General features: G+C 45.1%; 1 protein-coding gene across 5 annotated transcripts in view; it reads left to right on the forward strand.

Moving 5' to 3' along the window:
* CPPED1 (calcineurin like phosphoesterase domain containing 1) overlaps positions 1-23406 on the forward strand; it is a 201860-nt gene that overhangs the window by 88091 nt on the left and 90363 nt on the right. For 2 of the 5 annotated variants that reach the window (XM_045777906.2, XM_045777911.2), the window contains exon 4: positions 11233-11718. The exons of 2 other annotated variants lie outside the window; for them this stretch is intronic. In XM_045777906.2, coding sequence (XP_045633862.1) covers positions 11233-11462 — 230 coding nt within the window. In that variant the 3' untranslated portion in view covers positions 11463-11718. Of the gene's footprint in view, positions 1-4489; positions 4559-11232; positions 11719-23406 lie in introns of those variants that run through there. One more of the 5 variants, XM_087870393.1, reaches the window with a different exon arrangement.

Below are 23406 nucleotides of genomic sequence, written 5' to 3' on the forward strand. Positions count from 1 at the left end.
CTATATGATTCCATTGTATGAAATCCACATCCATCTATAGAAAGCAGAAAGACGTTGCCTGGGCCAGGAAGGAGGGAGGGAATGACTCCCAAGAAACACGAGGAAACTTTTGAGAGTGGTGGGATATCTTCATGATCTTGGTCTTCGTGATGGTGTCCAGGTGTGGACATGTGTTAAAATTGATCAACTGTATGAAGTTTACGGTTCTTCAGTTGTACTTGACGCTGTACCAAAAAAGCGGAGGTATTCTCTGACCCAGCAGTTGAGCTTCCTTGTAAAATACGAAAAGTGTTGATCCCAAAGCCGCCGTCTTTGTTTGTACATGTGGTGTGGTTATTTTTGCTCTGCAAAAGGGCTTTGTGTTTGTCATGTGATAGTAATAATTCAGTGCTTCTGTTAAAGAAATATCCAGTGATGTAATCATTGGTATTATAATGGCTTTCATTCATTAGGAGCCTACTGTGTGCCAGCCATAGTATAGCTGTTTCTCATAGCAGCAGCCTCACAGGGTAGCTGTGATTACCTCCATTGTTCAGATAATGAAACTAAGGCCATTCAGTTAGAGCCAACGCTGGGATTAGATTTCCACATCTGTCCCACGCCAGAATGGCTCTACTCAGTATGGTAGCCACAAGTGGCTGGTCCAAATTGAGATCAGCTCTAAGTATAAAATGCATACTGGATTTTCCAGAGTTGGTGTGAAAATAATGTAAAATTGGTAATATTTCATGTATTGATTATATGTTGAAATAATATCTTGAATATTGGGTTAAAACACATAACTAAAATTAATTTCACCTCTTACTGTTTACTCATTTAAAGACAGCTACTAGAAAATTTAAAATTATACAAGAGGCTCACAATTATGTTTCTCTTGAGCAGGACCACTTCAGATCCTTTTCCACTGCGCATTGTCTGTATAAAGGACAACTAGAATGTTAATTCAGCAGCATAGATTTATATTTATTGAGCGTAAACTGTATGTTGGTTGAATTTTATAATCTCTCTAATAGCCCAGTAGACATTTAATTTGAAGCAAAAATTGTCAGCACACAATTTTTTAAATATTTTAGATCTGAGTTACTTTTTTAGTGGAAGGATGTGGACACTCTTAGTTTCGAGTAAATATAGAAGTCTCTTTCTGACCATTACTACAAATGCTCTGAAGTATTATATAATTGGGTAATTGTTTATAGAATAATTTTGTGTTCATTAAACCAGTGTTCTCTGTTGGGCAAATGCACTTGTCTTCCCTGGTCAGAATGGCATTCATAGTTTTACAACTACAAATTACTGTTTTCTTTGTTGTCTTCTTTATTTGTGAGAAGTACAGAAAGAAAATTCTACTTTTTGAAGGATTGAGAAATTGTGGCTGAACTGTGATTACCCAAATGTATTTTTTTTAAAGATGATAGGCTTTTTTTTCCTCCCCATTACTGGGGCTGGCCCTCCTCTCATTTTTGTTAATAAAGTTTTATTGGATCACAGCCATGCCCACATGTTTACATAACTGTGAATGGTGGCTCCTCCCATGCTATGAAGGAAGGCAGAGTTGAGCAGTTCCACAGAGATTGCATGGCCTTAAAATATTTACTTTCTGACCCTGTACAGAAAATGTTTGTAGACCCCAGGTCAATTAAGTTAATGGGAATTTGGGGATGGGAAGGTTTGGATTCATGAAAGGCTGGAACTGGGGGTGATGGGGTGCTTTGATGCTCTCACCTCGAGGAGGAGGATGCAGGCTTGGACTTGGCACCTCACTCATCTCCATTCCAGCCAGTGGTCAGTCCGGCCCCCAGCTTTGCCACCCCTGCCCTCCAGCTGAGCCAGACTCTGATCTGGAATCCTGGTACCACCATGCACTCCCCTGGAAAACTCGCGGAAGAATTTCTCCCACGTCACGCGTCTGGTGAGGATTCAGAAGCACAGAGAAGGAATGGGGGTGCCCATGGGTGGTGGTGGGTCAACAGCAGCCGTGTGGTGGTTACGTAGTTCCTGCCTCCTCAACACCCCTGACCCACCTGGCCTGTCTCTCGGGTGTGCTTTCTTTCCCTCCACTTGGCAGGTGTTTGGTTAAGAGCGCCGACTCTGGGGCCAGACCCCTGGGCTCTGATCGCAGCCCTGCCAGGGACAGGCCGAGCGGGGCAAGCACGGAATATGTCTACGTCTGTTTTCTTTATCTGCCAAACTGGGATAACAACTGTGCCTTCTTCGTGGGGAAATTGTGGGGCTCACACGATTTAAAAACATGTGAAGTTCTCTTCAGAACAATGTCCTGTAGTGAGCACTCCGTAAATATCACTTATTATCATTATTATTACCGCAAGAATCATTATCCTACTTCAAGTCCCAGCGTAGATACGAACAAAGAACCGACAGAAGTGGAGAGTATGACTTAGGTCAAAGCCACCCCCTCCAGGAAGGCTTCTTACTGGGCCTGTAGTGCCGTGATCCTTGGAACCTCATACCTCTAAGTAATGGGTGAAGAGCATCTGCTTCTAAGTCAGCCTGGTCCTGGCTGTGTGACCCCAGGCACGTCCCTTAACCTCTCTGGCAACTCAAAACCCTAACCCAATAGTAAAGAATCTCTTACGTAACAAGTCAGGTGGGCCGTACCCCGATCTTGGATTAGCAGCTGCAGGGGCCGCTGTCTCAGGGCCCTTGGCGACCTGTTGATGAAATTCTTTACCTGCAGCAAGGATCATTTGTACCTGTTTTCTGTCTGTTCACACCAAATTTTTTTTCCTTTTTTTTTTTTTTTTTAGTGAGTCACTTTTTTTCCTTACCACTGAGGCAGAATTGAGTGACTAATGATTTACAACAGTTTTCACTGTCACAGCTGACAATGTAAAGATGTGTGCCATTGTCATAAATGTATAGTCAGGATAAAAACAAAAGCGGTCCTGAAAATTCAAATTTGTTTGCACTTTCCAGGCTTAAGTAACACGAACGCATTAAGGAAGCCAGTTTTTAATATTAAAATTATCCTGGGGGACATCCCGGGTTCTGACTGATTTGAGGCAAGCTTCCAGTATTAGAATATTAAATTATATGGAGATCGCATTCCCATCCTCTGATTGATTTGAAATGAATTTGAATCACGACAGCTTAAAAATAGCTTTTATAGTGTCTTTATGACATGATACCATGGAGAAATAAACACGGAGCTCACACCACAGAAGCTGTCTTCTGTTGACGTGCAGGGGGCTGTCTTTTGTTGGGGAATTCTTCTGGCGGTAATTTAAGAAGATGCTTGTCATCTCCTTACAGCAGTTCATAATTCAGAAACAATCTATACGTAATACTCAATTAAGGAACCACGGAGGCATGTCGGCCCCAGATGACTAATGAACAGCCAGAATGGAAATCCTGCACAACTCTTGAAAACACCGCTAAAATCAATCCCCCCGTCAGGGAAACCATGATTTATTAATGCATTCCTTACCTGCCTTGAGTTACGAATCAATGTGTCCCCATCAAAAGCTAATAGAAAGCAGAGATGGGTCCTCGTGGCCTGTTGGCATAAAAGGGGCAGAATTGGAACTCAGGCAGGAGACTGCTTTGCCGGGCAAGCACGTGGTGTCTGTGTCCTACTTCAGCAGTGAGCTGCGGGCCCCGCCTGGGAGGAGCCCCAGGCGTTGATGAGCACCTGCTAGGTGCTGGGTGCTTGCCACCGGTTCCGTGCTCTTCTTCAGACCTCTCTGCCATCCATGAGACAGGTGTTAATCCTTATTCATGTCACAAGGGAGGCAGTGGAGGCCTCCAAAAGGCAGCGGCCTGCCCGAGGTCTCCAAAGAACAGAACCACAGTCTGCAAGGCCAGTTCAGCACTTGGGCTCTGACGTGAGTTTTCCAGCTGGAGAACTTTGTTTCTTCTCCCGGCCTCAGTTTTCTCGTCTGTAAAAAGGAGGTGATTCGTTCAAGCCTCTGTTGGGAGGATTCAGCAAGATGATGCTTGGAAAGTCCTTAGGGTCCTGCTGCTGTCCTCCTTCCAAGCCATCCTCATTCCATTCTGCCTCAATACTGCCTTTACTCGAGGGAGGAGTATAATTGGGATTGAGAACTGCTGGACTTCCCGGGAGGTGGGAAATAGAAACTCCCACTATCAGCCACCAGGCTGCTTCTGGCTCTGGTTCCAGGCCGGGAAGAGGCTCTCTCACATACCTCCTCCAGTCTCATCCCTTGTGTTTCAGTTTTCACTGGGCCTGCCAGGAATGGCCCAGAGCCCTGAACTCTGCACCAGAACCCGGCAGAGTGGAGAGTGATTTGTACCCTCCTCCGTTTGACACAGACTGCAGCCTCCTGCCCGACCATCCCTTTGTACACTTACTCTGTGGCCTTTCCACGGTGTCTTATTCAAGACTCCAAGATCTGAAGTTTCTGATGTAATGGTGGGGGTGGGGAGCTCTCCAGCCAGAGGGGAGGCTATCCTAAACACAGTGGCCCTGCTCACTGACAGTCTCTTTGATCTTTATTGCTCGTCCTCTTAGGTATTCCTGCTAATACCACAATCCTCATCCGGCCACATTTGCTGTGACTTGGGACATTAACAATAAACGGTGAGCCCTGAGGGGTTTGCGGTGGGAAGAGGGATAGCACACATACCGCAGACCAGCACAGCTGTCCGGAGTCTGCTGAGATCTGCTGGGAAAGTTCTGCAGGTCACTCGAACAGCCCCATTAATGCTCCTGTCTCTGTGGACGCCAATAAACATGGCGTGAAACTTGAACATAAATGAGTTTTTACAGCTAATTACAGCTAATGTGAGCCATTTTCAAAATTGCCAAACGTTCCTTCCAGAATATTAGTTTGCAACTATGAATTAGGCATAAAGAGCCAAATTCCATGCACATAATCTAGTACACAACAAAATAATAATAACACTAAGTGGCTTCTGTCTGGCCATGAGGAACTCCCCGAGGCCGGTCTAACGGCACAGGCCATGAAGCTTTGAAACCCCAGGAAGGCTGTGGAGGAAGCAGTCACTTCCACGGTCCTCCGGTCTGTGTGGTCAGGACTGTTCCATCTCCAGTTGTGGCGAGGACCACAGTACGAAAGAGTAGAAAGTGATGCCCCCTCGCTAATCCCAGCCCTCTACCCTCCCCATGAAATCACCAGTGTGAGCAGTGGGATTGTATCCCAGTGCAGCTAGGGGCTCCAAACACACGTGCACACACCCTCTTAGGCACATGCTGTCTCTGTTTTACAAAACCAGGATCCCACAGTACTTTAACATCTTGTTCATACTTAATAATATATTTGGTGCCTTTCAATGCCAGCACATGTAAATCCACCTCTTTTCAAAAATACACCTGCTTTAATTTATCCAGTCCTCCCATAAATGAACATCAGAATCAGTGCCTCGGTGGACACTGGAGTGCGCATTTATGCCCCCAGACGCAACACACCTACGTCTGTGGATTCTTCTCTGGGTATTTCTGAAGGATACATTTCTACCAAAGTGGGGGTGGTGGGTCAAGGGGAACGCACAGTGAGATGTGAGAGCATAGCACCTCATTACGCCCTGAAATGAGTTATATCTGTTTATATCCTAATAACAGTAAATGGAAATAGCTGTTTCCCTCCACCCTTGGCTGCCCCACTTAGAGAAACCTGGGTGCCCTTGCTTCCCATCCCTGGGTGTGGACCTCAGCCAGAAGACGGCCACACCTGCCCGCATGTGTGTCCCCGCGCCTGCTGCGAGCCCTGGCAGCTGTAGTCACGATGCCCTGTTCAGAGTCTCCCAGAAGTAGCTGCCGTAAACATTTTCAACACCTTCCCTTCAGACCTTTTTGAATCTTTGTCAAATGCAAACAGTTCCATCACCACGAGGATCCCTCCTGCCATCCTCCTGTAGGCCCACACGCGCCCGACCCCCTCGCCCACTGTGCCTAACTCCTAGCAGCCATATCTGTAATTTCGTCATTTCACGAATGCTACATAAACGGAATCATACACAGTGGAAACTTCGGGGCTTGGCTTTTTGAAGGAGTGTAATTTCCTTGAAATCTACTCCAGTTGTGGTGTGTATGCATGGGTCGTTCCTTCTTACTACTGAGTGGTATTCCGTGGCGTGTAGCCATAGACCCTGCGAAAGGATGTGCACGTTGCTTCCCATTCCTGGCTGTTACAAAGAAAGCTACAGTATACATCCACATACAGATACTTGAACATAAGTGTTCATTTCTCTGGAATAAACGTCCAAGAGTTCTGTTGCCGGGTCATACGGTAAATGCAAGTGCAGTTTTATAAGGAACTGCCAGGCTGTTTGCCAGCGTCTCTGTACCACTTCACCTTCCCACCAGCACTGCAGGAGCGATCCCGTTCCTCTGCACCAGACCCAGCATTTGCTGTTAGGAACATTTTAAAAATTTCGTGTTTGATTTTTTTTGTTTGTTGTAGTTATTCTGATTTTTCTTCCCCCGCCTCTTTGCTGATTGAAAGCTGCATATTCCATTTCGGTTCTTTTGGAAATTATCTGTATGGGTTTTTTAAATCAACTTTTAAATTTGAGAACAATTTCGAATCTACATAAAAATTACAAAGATAGTACAGAGACTTCCCTTACACCCTGCCCCTAGATTCCCCTGTTATTAGTATCTTACACTAGTATGGTACGTTTGCTACCATTAATGAACTGATATTGATACACTTTCAGCAATGAAAGTCCATAATCAGGTTCCCGTACTTTTTACCTAATGTCTTCTTTCCGCTCCCAGATCCCATCTAGCATAGCACACCTCACTTAGGCATCACACCTCCTTCGTCTCCTCTGCGATCTGACAGTTTCGCAGAATCCCCTTGTTTTGATGACCTTGACAGTTTCGAGAAGTACTGGTCAGGTATTCTGCAGAATGTCTCTCTATGGGGATGGGTCTGATGGTGGTCTCATTCTGGAGTCCTGGGTTTCGGGGAGGAGGACCACACAGGTGTAAAGTGCCGTTTGCATACAGTCATCAAGGTGCATCAGAGGTGCATACTAGCAACCTGCCTTCCCATCCCTGGTGATATTTGGCCCGTGTCTCCACTGTAAAGTTACTCTTGGAAGGAAGTCCATATGCACAGTCCACACCTTCGAGGTGGGGAGTTATGCTCTACCTCCCTGAGGACGGAGTATCGATGTCAATTATTTGTTCTTCTATATGGGAGATTTTGTCTCTTTTTCCCACATTTACTTACTTATTTATATTACTTTGGGCTCATGGATTTATTTTTTATACTTTGGGTTATAATTCACGAGTATATTTTGTTGCTTCCCTTGTTGACGTTTGGCTGTGGGAGCTCTTCCCGTTGATGCCTGTGTCCCTCTGACACACCCCGTCAGCACGAGTTTTTGAGCACTTCCTTCCTTTCTCACCCAACAAAATGCTCCAGGTTCATCTTGTGTATTTCCTGCCCCAGCCCCACAGTCAGCCATTTCTCTGAGCACCCTTTATTGGAGAATGGTATTAGAAACCAAGACCTGGACACTAGGTGCGCTCATGGCCAGTATGTGCCCTTGTTTCTGGGCACTGACAGCTGACAGAGCAAGGGAGTATGTGTCGGTATACTAACTTGTGTCCGTACACATCTATACATGTTTCTCTGGGTCGTTATCTGTTTTTAACACATATTAAGGTAAACATGAGTTCATACCGATGTCTCCGCCTCTCATCACTGCCACACGGGTCATTCTGGCCTCCTCCCTTTCCCATACATTTTTTTTGCATTTTTTTATTGAGCTATATCATAAAATTTGCACTTTTCAAGTATAAAATTTGGTGGTTTTAATATATTCACAAGGATGTGCAGCCATCACCACTGTCTGATTCCACACCATTGCCATTCCACAAAGAAACACTGTGCCCATTAGCAGTCACTCCTGCTTTCCCCTGTGCCCCCTGTGCCAGCCCCTGCCAAACAGTAACCTTCTTTCCATCTCTGTGGATTTGCCTGTTCTGGACACTTTGTATAAATGGAATCATACAGTGTGAGGCCTTTAGCATCTGACTTCTTTCACTGAGCATGATGTCTTTGAGGTCAGTCCATGTTGGAGCATGTGTCAGTGCTCCTCCGTCCTTTTGACAGCTGGGTAATCTTCCGTCCTATGGAGCTGCCACATTTTGTTCATTCCTCAGTTTAGATGGACGTTTAGGTTCTTTCCACTCTTTTGGCTACTATGAATAGTGCTGTTGTGATCACGCACAAGTTTTTACATGGCTGTGTGTTTTCCTTTCTCTGAGTGGACACCTAGGAGTGGAACTGCTGGGTCACATGGTGGCTGTATATTTAACATTTTAAGGAACTGCCCAAGTGTTTTCCAGAATGGCTGCACCATTTTACATTTCCACTAGCGCTCTACAAGGGTTTTAATGTCTCCGAATCCCTGTGAACACTTGTTATTTTCCATCTTTTTGATGATAGCCATCCTAGTGGATGTTAAATGAAATCTCATTATGGTTTTGATTTTCAATGCACTGATAATTAGTGACATCGAACATTTTTTCATATTTTTAATATTCATCTCTTCATATTCTCTGGATGTTAGATCTTTATCGGATAGATTATTTGCAAATATTCTCTCCCATTCTACGGGTTATCTTTTCATATTGTTGATGGTGTTCTTTGACGCACAAAAGTTTAAAATTTTGATGAAGTACATTTTGCCTACTTTTAATTTGGTTGCATGTGCCCAAACATTTTTAAGAAGCATGTTAATTATGCATTTTTTCTAGCAAAATATAATTATTTTCATCTTCCTTCCAAATATGACAATAGCTTTTATGTGGTTTAATTATCCATTGAGCTTCCCATCCTGACATTCTTGAGCTTCAGTTTTACTTTTATGTTAAAAAAAATAATAATGGCTTTCAAAGAAAATCAGTAGTTAATTGAATTTACCAAAATATTTTTATCCGTGTTAGCTCGTCACTGTTTTTTAATATTTCATCCCTTCCTTGCTGAAATGTATCGCCTAATAATTCTTTCAGTGAAGGTTTGGGAGTGGTAGACTGTTTGTCTTCATATGCCCCAGCATGTATTTCTTTTGCCCCTTGACTTGAATGATGGTTTAGCTGGGTATAAAATTTGAGGTTCATAGTTGCTTGCCCTCAGCGCTGGAAGGCATTACTCTTTGATTCTGTTATTGTTGGGGTGTCTGCTGTTGAATTGTCATTCCTTTATTATATTTTTGCCACAATATCTTTTTAGGGTTTTTTTGTTGGATGCTCCACAGTATCGCCATGATATGTATCCGTACGAATTGATCTTTGTTTATTCTGCTTAGAATATTGTATCTCAAGACCCATATATTCCTTCATTTGGAAAATGGCCAGCAGTTGTTTCTTCAAGTTATTCTTAGTATTATTTCCTCCTTTCTCCTGTTGCACTGTCTCTTAAGCATCCATTGATACCTCTTAATCCATTCTTTGGGCTCTTTGAACTGCGTGTTCTGATTGCTTGTGTCTGAGTCTCTGTGTTGTCTTTTGGTTGGTTCAGGGCCTCCATTCCGTCCTTTAATTCACTGCTTTCCTCTCTGATTAGTGTCCAGTTTAGAATTCATCCCATTTATTGAGAGTTGTCTTTGTGTTCTGTTTTAATGGCTATCTTTAATGGCCACTGTCTCTAAGCTTTCATTACCAGTTATTCTCGTTGAATTCATGCCTATTTTGTTTCATAACATCTGCTTCTTTTTTATAGATATCAGTCTTTATTAAGCACTTTTTGATGCCCTAAACATATTCATTTTAAATATTTTCAGGCAGTTTTATATCATTCATTTCACCTGGAATGAATTCATATTCCTGATTGAGGAGTCTGTAGACTGTCTTAGGTAGCGTGAGATTTCTTCACAGGTGATGGGATTTTTGTTTTTTTTTCAGATTCAATTTGGTAAGAGGTAATTTCAGCTTTGGTTTTTGCTTCACTTTCTTTCTTGAATAGCTTCTCCTTGTCTAGTGATTTGGGTCTCCTCCACCCCAGCCCCTGCCTAGGACCAGGTCTTACAGTAGAGCTTGAGGGCCCTTGCCCACAGTAACACTGAAAAAACATGTCTCATTTCCTAGGCTTGAGCCTCTGTCTGTCCTTCATTCCTAAACCCATAGATTGCTACAAGCCCTAGCCCAGTGCTGTGCTGGAAACAGCTCCGACTCAGTTCATGAAAACCAGTTATTAAATTTTAAGGAATTTTGTGAGCTCCTTGTTAAACAATCATTACTAAAAATTAAATTCTGCAAACTCACCCATTAAATAAATCATATTAAAAAGCGAAGGTAATAAATACTCAAAACTGATTATTTTCTTATTATCTTGCTACGTGTTGCTATTACCGTGCTGGCAAGGTAGCCCACAGCTTCTGTGTCTGTGTGGTAGAAGCATTATATAATGATGTGCTACCAGGCATCTCTTCCCATGTCTGGGCAGTGACGTCACATTGATAATTTGAAATCAGCCACCATCCAAGCGTTCACCCCACGGAAATTAGTAAACATTACAAATTGGTTCTCTTTAATTTTCTGGAGTGCCGGTTAGAAACACCTGCACACCGTGCCCTAGCCCCAGGCAGCAGGCAGCGATGGTTTTCTGCACCCTCTTTCCATAAACAGAGGTTCCCACGCCAGCCCTCTTTCAAACGGGCCGGGCTTTATTTCCTCCTGTCACAGAAACTGCTTGCAGGCTCTGTTACCCTGCAGGAGCTTACCTCCCAGCAGTACCGTAACCCCGCTTATTATCTTTCTGCCTTGTTTCTCATCCATGGAGCTATTTGTTTTGATTTTGAGGCTACTTATGTCCTTTGGTTTTCTTTTTTAGATTTTATCCATCACGGCTCTTGAGCGTGGAGCGGAGGACGTACAGTAAATGTTGATCATGCTGTGCTATCTTGATTAGAGCTCCATAAACATTCTTTTTTGTAGACATTTAACTTCCATCATATGGCTGTTTATACAGGCCTCAAAATATTTCCTTCCACTTCCTGTATCTCTCCCAAAGTTAGTCACTTTATCTTCTCTCTTCTTGTTCCCTAGCACTTTTCTTGTACCACTGATGACAAGTGTGTTAATATGTTGCATCAATGAATTATCCTTGAGAGGATTCTGGATGTCACATATGCAGTCTTCTTGTTTATTATGCACTGAGTAGTATTATGCATTTAATTTCATAACATACTGTATTGCTCCCAGACGGAAGCCGTGAGCCCCCAAGTTCCCTAAATGGAAATCCTTGGCCCCCTAATGTCTTGTTCCCTCCCCCGCAGGTGTCACAGCTGTGTTCTCAGGCCACTACCACAGGAATGCGGGGGGCACCTACCAGAACCTCGACATGGTGGTGTCATCGGCCATCGGATGCCAGCTGGGCCAAGACACCCACGGGCTCCGAGTCGTGGTGGTCACCGCTGAGAAAATTGTTCATCGATACTACAGTTTGGATGAGCTGAGTGAGAAGGGGATAGAAGACGATCTCATGGGCCTGATGGAGGAAAAGTGACTGCCACTGACAGTCTGTTCACGGTTCACTTCCACTGGCTTTTTACTTTGCCAGAAACAGCAGCTACACACCACCCCCTGTTGAAATATAAAAGTATTCCAGGCAGCATTGCGGAATTATGTACTTTTGCATAAATCAGAGAGCTAGGTCCTATCCTCCTATCCTAAGTTATATTCAAAGTAGAGCTGCCCTCTCTTTAAACAAGAGGGGAGTGGGGGAAGCCTGAAAACAAAGGAATAAATGATATTAGAATCTCGCTGCGTCTTGTGTCTGAGTAAATTCTCCTAATGATGTGTTTCTCAGCTCTGCTTGGTGAAATCCATTGCTTCCCAGTCGCGTATGGTAAAAGTCTACCTGTCGACCTCCATCCCACCTTGATACCCAAGCGTGGTCTTTGATAATTCTGTGAACAAGCTGCGTTTGAGTGCATTAGATTGTGTTCACCACTCCCAAAATGCTAGACAGAATGAAGGTCGTCACCTTTCCTTCCTAACAAAAGAAATCATTGCATCCCATTAGCAGAGCTCCGTGGGCTTCTTTTTACAAGGAACCAAGCAGACAACATTTGCTCTTAAATTTTGAGACTTCTGGTATTGTCCACGATGCAGTCAGTACTAGTCAAAGTTGAATTTGCCTTCTGGGTGACGAGAAAAGCCTTCTTGGCACACAAATTGGCCATCTCTAAAAACCTCATCCCAGAGACTAGCACTGAAGCCCCAAAGCGCCACCTCTCAGGCCGCCCGCAGCACGGCTTGAGTTCGTTCACAGTCACACCCCGTGGTGCAGGAGCTCCGCAGACTGGCGTTCTTGTGGGATGGGAATGGCCCCCCATTTATGAGCCTGTTCGCCGTGTCTACTTTGTCAGAATAAGTGGGAATCGATGCAGAGTTCTGAAAGGCAACACAGCAAAAACTCTAGCGGGGCAAAAATGGTGCTTTCAGCCCTGTGACCTACGTTGGCGCCAACTTTGATGAAATGAATGGGGGGCGGTGTCCCTTGACAAAGGCGCGGGGGTGGTTTACCATCAGCATCGTTCTAATGTAAGCTCGTTGGCCACGGCTTCTCTGCAGCTGCTGACCGCTGCGCGATCGCGTCTGTCGCCGTGGCATTCCGTCCTGCCGGGAAAATTTCACGGTGCCGGGCGGTAGCATTGCAGGCTGACCCAAACGACTGGTTACCAACGAACTGCAAAGTCCATTAAGTCCAAAGACTTTCTTGTTAAAAAGTTTTAGTCAATGTAGCAAGACCGTGAGAAATTAAATAGAGGGATAATTGGATATGTAAATTCATAAGGAACAAAAGACGAGAAGTTAATTATACTACAGGCGGTGATGCACCGTAGCTCATTGTGTCATGGCACAAGAAAATTAGAATTTCTCAAAATTAGAATGCTCCCGTTTTAGTATCTTGCCGCAGTCTCGCTTGGTGTTCATTTTTCTCGACAACAGGTGTGGATTTAAGAGGTCAGGAACAGGAGTTGAGTAAAAGGTAATAAGCGACGCGTCTGAGGCCTGGGATGTGCCGACTTTCAGATCAGATGCCAGGATCGTAAATGCAGATGCGGGGCTGCCGGGGGCACAGGGAGGAGGAATCCCAGAGGGCCGACGGAGCCCTCTCTGTTGTATGACGTGTGCAGGGTGCTCAGTAGACTGCGGCACCTGGGTTGGGGGGAGGATATGGATATAATTCGAAGTCATGGAAATGAAACTTCTAAGTCTCCTTCCCCACAAACCTAATATGTAAAGGAATTGATTCAAAACACAGCAAAGATATGCAAAGAATAGGGAACCCTTAAAATTCTCACCATTTTTAAAGTAACCAACAATATTCCCTAATGCTGATTGGTTCAAAAAGAAATGATTTTGTAGATGAACGTGTTTCGTTCTGATAATAGCTATTTACCAACGCATTCACTTATGATTGCTTTTTCTTTAAAAAAAAAAAAAAGCACATTAAAGAATAAGTGCCTTATGTTGTGGAAAACAATAAAATCCTCCATGCTCATGAGTGCTATGGTGTTGAATGTTTATTATGTGCTAAGTAGATTTTAAGTGCTTTGACTCAGATAGGTGGGGCCACTTGGCCAAGATCACAGCGCTCATCAGTGGGGAAGCAAGGATGGAGGTGCAGGCAGACCCAGCAGTCCAGCCCATGCTCCTTAACACGATCCTCTCTTTCCTAGAAAACATTTTTCATGGATGAGAGGTTTGTACCAGCTAAGCCTATGGCAATACTACAATATTTAGCACCTTTGATCACCTTTACTGGACAACAACCCAGTGTGAGCTGGAAGCCCTGGGACCTGATCCCAGGGTTTGCAAAGCCCAGATGCCCCTTCTCTGACTGCACCGGGTTCAGGGTGGCAAAGCCTGTCCAGATTGTTCGAGGCAAAGAATGTTTACTAGAGGAGACTGGAAGAGTGAGGTGGACCCATAAGGGGTAGGACACCTGCAGCTCTCAAGGCAAGCAGTGCCACCCCTTCCAATTCATCCTTTTAATTGGGGGTGGAAATGGGGCTGCTAAAAGGAAAAGTTTATTTAAGGAGATCTAAAATTGAGTTGTCAAGACTCAAGTAGGTTTGTGGACAAAGGTGGGGAGACAGCTAACTGCGTTCACCTTTTACGATAAGTAAGTTTATCTCTAGAATTCAGTCATGTTTCCTCTGAGGTTGGAGAATGGCGTGGGGTGGGGGGTTGGGCAGTGTCTATAGTAAACCTTATGGAACTGAGCAAACAGAGAGAATGTTTCATAATATCTTGTAATTTTCAGCATTACAAGGTTGCCAGTCCTTGATAGAGAGTTGCAAGGCAAACCCTCGTTTTAAGCCTGAATAATACTAGGACCATTTCCCTTATGTACTGCAAAAGATACCAAGTTACATATAACTATAGAAACTCTATACACATAATACAGCTTAATATTATCGTCGGTATTCTCATTGAAATCTTTTGATAAAAAGTACCAAAAACGTCATTTGCAATTACTTGAACTCTTAATACTTATTCCCCAAGTAGTGCCTAAAAACAGCTCTGCGCAGCCGTGAAATTCAGTAGCAATACTGTATTGAGCTGGGGGGAAAAGGAGGACTTAGGAATAAATTGTCAAGGCAAGTTCTATTAAAAGCTTTCTGTAATAGACACCAGGGATTTCTTGATTTCTTGTCCACATAACCTTAGCAGTTTTGGTTGTACACGCAAGAGATAGTCCTTGACAGGTAATATTGATTTTTTTTATAACTTCATAAAATACTGTCTTATGTCATTGGAGAGTTCTTAGGGATATATATATATATGAGGATTCTTGGAATACTAATAATAATGACTTCTAACATTTTTCTAGAAAAGATTTTACTGATTGAATTCTCTTTTTCCTTCAATGGGCTATTGCCATTATTTCTTGACCGTTAGACATTACACATACACAGATATATACAGATTGGATTTTTCCTTTAGATAAAACCTAAAGGACCTATGTAGACTTTTTAAAAACCCTATGTAAATAAAGTTGATTGAACATGAATAATCCCAACTTACCTTTCATCATCTGTTCTGATTCTTGTCTTTAAAAAGTCATTTTCTGGGGCGCCTGGGTGGCACAGCGGTTGAGCATCTGCCTTCAGCTCAGGGCGTGATCCCAGCGTTCCGGGATCGAGCCCCACATCAGGCTCCTCCACTATGAGCCTGCGTCTTCCTCTCCCACTCCCCCTGCTTGTGTTCCCTCTCTCGCTGGCTGTCTCTCTCTCTGTCAAATAAATAAAATCTTAAAAAAAAATAATAATAAAAAGTCATTTTCTTCACAAAAGGAACTTGCACCTCTGGTAGAATAAAGTTCAGAGTCCTTCCTGTGACTCCCCAGGGCCCATTCACTCTGCCCCAGACCTCCTCTCAGCGTTGTCTGAATGGCCTCTCCCGGTAGAACGTCCCACTGCCCTTTGTACTTGATGTTTCTTCTGATGGGAACTGGCTTCTGTCAGCGTTTTGATCTGAGCTCGACTGTCACTCCCCACAGTGGCCTCCTCTCCGCACCTGCTCTGTGGGTATGCTCCTCACCCTCAGGTGTGGCCCTGTCCATCCTCCTCATGGTGCACCACTAAGAGATTTGCTGGGTTCATGACCCTCGTGTGTATTTGCTACCAGCGTGCAACCTTCAGAGCAGCAGGGACCTGGTCTGACTCACTGGCCATTCTCCTCCCAATACCTACAACTGTGCCTGGGGCGTGGGGTAGGGGTGGGGCTGCTCAGTGAATACTTGGCCACGAGTGTGGGATAAATAAGGTAAGCCAGGATATATAGGAATACTTAATTATCGACGTCAACACTCAACAGGGGAGGAAGGAGGGAGAGGAGGCCACATTCCTAAGCCCGTGGTAGTTCTGTTGGGATTGTCCCTTAAGTCAGGTATTGTCAACAAGTCAGCAGATAACTGGCAGCATAACTGTTCACTTTGGTTCCCCACTCACAGTGAAGGAATTGGGGGTAATGAAAGAAGTGTCCTCGACTCTTAGTAATTCTAAGCCCAGCTCACTGAATGAATACTGTGCCGGTAACCAAAGCAAGTCAGCCCAGAGAAGGGTCTGATTCTAGATTAAACGTTATATGGGAATATGTAAAAGAGAGGGCTGGAAATATAAGTCTGGGACTCAGAAGAAGTAAGTGAAAAGTGCATCTTGGAAGTGCCGCTGGAAGAGGTTATGTTCCATGAATGGCATTCTTGACAAAATTTGGCAGCACTGGAGGAGACCTGAGGACAGTACCCTAAAGCAGGCTTTTAGGGAACATTTTTGTTTCCACAAAAGAAGGAAAAGTTGGAAGCCAGCAAGGAGCGAAGGGGAATCTTGCTGCGAAGTTCAGACTTGTGCACACTGAACAAACAGGGAAAGGAATTGGCTCCACGTGGAGTTTAGTGCTGTAAGCCCCCCAAAGACCAGCACACTTGCGCATAACTACAATTTTTTTAAAAAACTACCTGGTGATTTGGAGAGTGAACAAAACCAGGGAACAGAAACCTTCCCCTCTCTCCTCCACCCCACACTTTGCCCTTGTAGAGTAGCACATTAGGGATGGATAACATTGTTAACAAAAAAGTCCACCATCTGCTTACCAGAGAAACCAGGGAGAGAATCCCGGGTCACTGGAGAGGGAGGAATCCCAGAGGGGAGACAGCTGATTAGAAATCTCCTAGTGCTGTATGTGAACTTCACCCAAATCTCTGTCTCACCCCTGAGTCTGCACGAGCAGAACAGACAGGGCAACAAAAGCCCAAAGAATTAAATATGATCTGCCAAGTCTAATCAAGTTAATTGCCTGCTGGCGCAAAAACAAAAACAGAAAAACAACAACAACAACAAAAACCCATCCAAACAAACAACAACAACAACAGACCTCAGTAATCTTCAGAGGAATATAACAGAATCCCAATTCTCTACAACATAACGTACACAGTGCCCAGGATGCAATCCAAAATCACTTGTGCAAGATAAGCAAACAAAAATAACAAGAAGATGGGAGTTACTCTCAAAGGAAAAGACAACCAACCCCAAGATGCCCCAGATGCTGGAATTACTGCACTAGAACCGGAAGCAGCTATGGTAATGCTCAGTGAAGTAATGTGGAAAATATGCTTACATTGAATGACAGGGAAGTCTATCTCTTCTGAAAAATAGAATAAAAATAATCAAATGGAAACTTCAGAACTGAAAAGATACAGAATCTGAAATTTTAAAATTGGATGGACTTAATATCAGAATGGGGATGAGTGAACATGAGGAGAGGTGAATAGAAATTATCTAATTTAAAGGCAAAGAGAAAAAGGGTTGGGGAAAAAAAAAAACTCAGGAATCTTGGGGCAATGTCAGAAGGCCTAATGTACAGGTAATATATATCCCAGAGAGGAAAGAAATAATGGAGCAGAAAAATATTTGAAGAAATTAAAGCCAACAATTTCCCTTATTTGGTAAAAGACAATAATTTGCCAATTCCAGATGCTCAACAAACACAGAAAATATGAACTATAAACCAAAATATCACCCAACTGGATTTTATAAAGACTCTGCTCTTCAAAAGACACCACTAAGGAAATGGAATGCAGACCATGGGCTGAAAAATATATTTGCAACACATTCATCAAATGAAAGACTCGCATCCAGAATGTGTAAAGCTCTCACAACTCAATTTAAAAAATAGTTAATAAAAAAGTGGGCAAAATACTTGAACAGACACTTAAAAGAAAATATACGCATGGCCAATAAGCCCATGACAGATGCTCTATATCACAGCCTGCGTGGAAGTGAAAATTAAAACTACAGTGAGACACCCTCTGGCTCTCACTAGAACGGCTGAGATGGCAAAGACGAACAATACTCAGTGATGGCAAGGATGGGGTACGACTCCAACTGCAGTATCGGGATTTACAATAAGAAGTACATACTGGGTTTTCGTCCTTGTCTCTGGCAGAGAGTTCCTAAAACTCTGGGAATCTCCTAAGTGCTAAGAGAGATGAAGCTGCCTTGGCTATTGATCACAAGCCCCTCCCAACCACACCTGAGTTTGTGTTAATGAGGTGACTTTTGGCAAGCTCCTAAGGATGGGGGCTGGTTGTGAAGAGGTTGAAGTGTTAAGAATTTTCCGCTACCTCTCCCATCCTCGGGGGAGTGCAGGTTGGCTGGAGTTTGAATAAATCACCAAATCAGCCATTTGGTGATGACTTAATCCACTGTGCTTATATAAGGAAGCCTCCATAAAAATAAAACAAAGAAATGGGGTTTAGGTTGATTGCAGATTTTACACATGGAGGTGCTGGGAGGATGGTGTACCCAGAGAGGGCGTGGCAGCCCACGCCCCTTTCCACGTATCTTGCCCTATGTGTCTCTCCCTCCTAGCTGTTCCTGAGTTCTATCCTCTCCTAATAAACTGGTACTCTAGTAAGTGAAATATTTCTGAGTTCTATGAGCCACTTTAGCAAATGAACCAAATCCCACGAGGGGGTTGTGGGAACCTCTAGTTTATAACTGACCAGTCAGAAGCACAGGGGACAGCCTGGACTTGCAGCTGAAGTGGGGAAGGGGACAGTCTTATGGGACTGGGCCCTAGGCTGTGGGATCTGACACCATCTCCAAGGAGAGAGTGTCAGAATTGAGGTAACTTGTAGGACACCCAGCTAGTGTTGCAGAATTGCTTGGTCATGGGCAGGGGGTGGGGGTGCCGGAGGAGGGAGGTGGGAAACCCACACACTTTATAACAGAAGTATCAGGAGTGAATGGTCTGTGAGTAGGGAATAAAGGAAGAGCGTCTCCTGCACTTGTACTTATATACATTCTAGTTGGGAGTATTAAATGGTACAACCACGTTAGAAAATAGTTTGGCAATTTCTTAAAAAATTCAGTTCCACCTGTGATGCTGCCATTCCACTCCTGGGGATTTGCCCAAGCAAAATGTAAACGTATCTGCACATAGAAACCTGAGCCGAAGAGCTTACTTTTAATAATAACCCCAAACTAGAAACAACCCACATGCCTATCAGTAACTGCATGAACAAGCAAAATAGGGTACATTCATACAATGGGACACTACACAGCACAAAAAGGAATTCTGGATAGATGCAGTAACATGGGTGACTCTCAAAATTACCATGCTGAGTAAAAGAAGTCGCACTTTTTCCATACATTTAAGTCAGTTCCACTTATATCAAAGTCTAGAAAATGCAGACTAACCTAAGTGACAGCAGATTGGTGGTTGTCGGGAAACGGGGGTGGAGGAAGGGATGGCCTGTGAAGGGGGCAAAAGGAAAGTTTTGGGGGAATGGAAGTGTTCTGTATCCTTTCGTGTAGATGTTACACAGGTGCATGGTCTGCCAGCGCTCATCGAAGACTCTGAATGTGTACAGCTTAGTAGTTATTGTGCGTAAATTGTATCTCAGTAAAGTTGAGGCATTTTGTCATGTGAGATGCTCGTTTCCAGAGCTCCTGTGCCTCTGAAGACAGATCCAGGTTTGAATCCAGGCTCTCAGGTTTCACTGTGAACATAGGTTCTCTCGCAAGACTCGCTAACCTCCCTATACCTCAGTTTCCTCATCAGTAAAAGCACACACTCCATCAGTTGGAACGCTTCTAGCCGATGGTACCAATATCAGACCAGAAGGGGCTTGATAAGTAAGGGAGGTATTTTTCTCACACAACATTAGTCCCGAGTCCCCATGTTAGTGTTTGTGGGATGTTCGAGCAGCTCGCTGGGTCAGCTGTGTGTCGACAGCTCCATGATTCCTACTGACAAGATGGTGGCCCAGCTCCAAGCATCATATCCACATGGAACTGTGTTCCAAGACGGGAAGAAAGGGCTGGTGGAGTGGGTCTCTACCTCCAGAGTCACTTTTTCTATCAAGAGGAAATTATTGCCCAGAGGCCTCCAACAGATGCTCTAACGTAAGTCCCAATGGCCGGAAGCAGAAATGCCAATAATACAATCCAACAGCCATTGCAGTCACAAAAAAAGACCCTAGGATGAGGGTTCAGGCCCACCGGTAATTGTGAAAGAGCACCCCACTGTGCACGTGAAAGCCACTCTACAAGCTGCTAAAGAAATGAGTACTGAGAAACAAACGGGAATCGGGAGAGACCCGTCTTTCCAGGGAACTAGGGAGGGGAGTAGACTGAGAGCAAGTGGAGAAAGGTGTATGGGTCTAGCAGCCTTGAGCGAGAACAGGGCTGAACGTGGACATGGAAGAGGACATTGGAAGGGGAAAGAAATGGGCTTGGGAGTACAGCCTTGGCCATGAGATAAGGAAGAGGACAGAACGGGTGATGAGGCTGAGAGCGTGGATGGAGCCATGGGGTGACTGACGGGCAGGCATATCCCACTTCCCACTGATGCGTTTCTCAGAGGGGCTCCCTGTCTGTGCTTCACTGAGAAGTGGGTGAGACTTTCTGGACTGATGCACAGTTCACCTTCATCTTGTCAGGCGAGAGCCACCATCTGTAGAGAACTGGTCACCATCTGGCTGGCCCTGACGCTCTGCCTCCCGGTGGGCCACATGGGATGTGTTTTAGACATCAAAGGAGAGCAAGTGCAGGGTGTGGCTTACGACTGTGCTGGAGAAAAGTCTCTCCTTGGGTTTTGAAACTCTTCTTTCCCAGCCTTCCCAAAGAAATTAGATGATTTCATCCCGTATAACATTTGAAAGACTCTCTGGATTTGCTTTTTTTAAAACTACCAAACTGGAACATTGTGTCCCTTAAGTACATATTGTAGCTGTCACAGATTTTGAAAAGCCATTTAAATGAAATTGTACTGTACTTATCATGTAGTCCTGTACTTTCCGAATCTCCAGTGTTTGTCAGACAAGATCTCAAGCTCCTGAGGACAGTGTCTCGTGGGCACTGTGCTCTCGCCACCTGACCCAGGGCCCGGCACCCCTTGTCCATGTGTGTTGGCGTATTCCACTCAGCACCCCTCCGTACCATGAACCTTCCCTCCAACTATTCTTCCAGCCCAAAGACACTTGCCAAATAGGGACCATGCCTTGCGCCAAGCACTCTGAACAGAAAGCAGCCTTCAACTTCAGTGAAACAATTTAAATACGGATGTTCCTTGCGTCCCGGACAGCCTTGTCTGCTCCCTTTTGAACTTGGGAAGCGTCCATACCAACAGCCTCCATTACCACTTTTTGTGATGACCATCCCTACGTAAACCATTTGTAAGATGAGACAAACGTCAGAGCCTCCAAATTATTATATACTGCAAAGGCCAACTGGACAGCGAAACAGTGTCCCCAAGACGACTCAGAGCCATTTCCAAAATCAAATTCATCTTCCTTCTAAAAACACTTTCTCTCCTCTATTGCTCCTGGTCTTGGCGAGTGGCACATTCCCCAGCCATCTGCCTTGAGTCAGAAAGACAGCCTCGACCTCTCCCTCTGCCCCAGGCACCGTGTCCAGTCTCTCACAACTGCTCATACCTCAGTGCCCCCGGGTCCTTGGCACAGTGGATGACAGCCGGGACTCCTAAGGCAGACTCTGGACCCAGATCCCGTTTGGGCCTCCAACGGCAGTCTGACTTGGGGCGTTTTTAACCTCCGCAAGCCTCACCCACACTCATCTGTAGAAGGAGGGTAGCCATGGTACCTGGGTGAGGATTAAGGGAAACAGCGTGTGTTGAGCTGTTAGCCTAAGGCCAGGCGCACAGGGACCCCTCAGTAAATGTCATCTGCACTACCACAGCTGCCCCTCAGGTCACTGAGTCATTGTCACGGCCTCCTGCCTGTCTCCCCACTTCTGATGTCCTGCTGCTTCCAGGCCAGGGAGGAAAAGTCCAATAACCCTGAGCCCTTGGGCAGGTCATGTCCTGTGTGGGGGACTCAGTTTGATCTATAAAATGGGCACAATATGGTACCTTCCCCATAAGGTTTAAATGAGCTCCTTCCTTGATGCATTGGCGTACTGCGCATGGTGTGGAACATGCGCATAGTAGGCAATAACAACCACCTGCTCATCGTCAAACACCACACGTTTGGTTTCCCACCCCTACCTCTGCACAGAGCCCCGCACTGCCTCACGAGGGGCCCACTGTCCCTGACCCCTCATGTGTTTTGTCTCCCGGATTGGCTCCTTAAAAATAGATACATAGGGGTGCCTGGGTGGCTCCGTCAGTTAAGCGCCTGCCTTCAGCTCAGGTCATGATCTCAGGGTCCTAGGATCGAGCCCCACATCAGGCTCCCTGCTCAGCGGAGATCTGCCTCTCCCTCTCCCCCCCCCCACTTGTGCTCTCTCTCTCTCTCTCTCTCTCACTCACTCTCTCAAATAACTAACTAAATAAAATCTTTAAAAAAAATAGATTTATATTCGCGAATTTCTAGGATAACATGGCTGCTGATTATTACAACAGGTGGTAAGAATAGGTCTGGCAGGGGAGCAGGGAAAAGGGAAGGCAGGTGTGATGAGTAGCAGACGGTGTTTTTATGATTCATCCTCAAAAGGAAACAAGAAACTGCCCTCTGGACAGCTGTGGGGGGAGGCGGGGAGGTAGCTGAGGCACCGGACACATCAGCTACACGGCCGGCCACTCCGCATGCATGAACTCACTGAGTGCTGCCAGTGGCCCCCCAAGGTAAGTGCTTTCATTATCCCCGTTTTATGGAGGAGGAAACTGGGGGGCGCCTGGGTGGCGCAGTCGTTGAGCGTCTGCCTTCGGCTCAGGGCGTGATCCCGGCGTTGCAGGATCAAGTCCCACATCGGGCTCCTTCGCAGGGAGCCTGCTTCTTCCTCTCCCACTCCCCTGCTGTGTTCCCTCTCTCGCTGGCTGTCTCTCTGTCACATAAATAAATTTAAAAAATCTTTAAAAAAAATATTTATGGGGGAGGAAACTGAAGCACAGAGACATTAAGGAACTTGCTCAGGATCACACAGCTGGAGAGTGGCTGAGCCAAGTCAAACCCAAGCCGTGCCATTGGAGCCCAGGACCGCTACGCTGTATCAGGCTTCAAAGTGGCCTGCCAGGCTCCAGCATGGGGCAGGCCCCAGCGCCCGGTACTGGAAGTCGTGGAAGCAACACTCGTACCCCCTTAGCCGCACAGGGCCGACCATATTACCGCACAGGGCCGACCATATTACCAAACAGGACCCCGGCCTGTCCTCCATCCAACGTGGAGGCCCCTCTGCTCCTGTCGGAGCCACAGACTAGAAAGCCAATTCTTTCCATCCCAAAATTATGTCTCCTCCAACAAATGGAATGCAGTTTATCTATTTAATTATTCTTTTTTTTTTTCTCTCCAAGGAATTCTGGCAATAAAGCCACACATTCCCTACAAGATCTCCAGCAGAGGGGTTTCTGGGCCAACCTCACCTGCAGAGACTCTGGCTCCTGGCACAGATGAAAAGAAAGTTTCATTAGCTTTATTTACTTCTCCCGACATAATTGGCCAGTGGAGTGTAAATGCTGATGTCATGTCTAATTAG

This window comes from Ursus americanus, chromosome 2 (genome assembly GCF_024610735.1).
Source record: "Ursus americanus isolate L20-20 chromosome 2, mUrsAme1.1.p, whole genome shotgun sequence".
In the NCBI taxonomy this organism is placed as follows: domain Eukaryota; kingdom Metazoa; phylum Chordata; class Mammalia; order Carnivora; family Ursidae; genus Ursus; species Ursus americanus.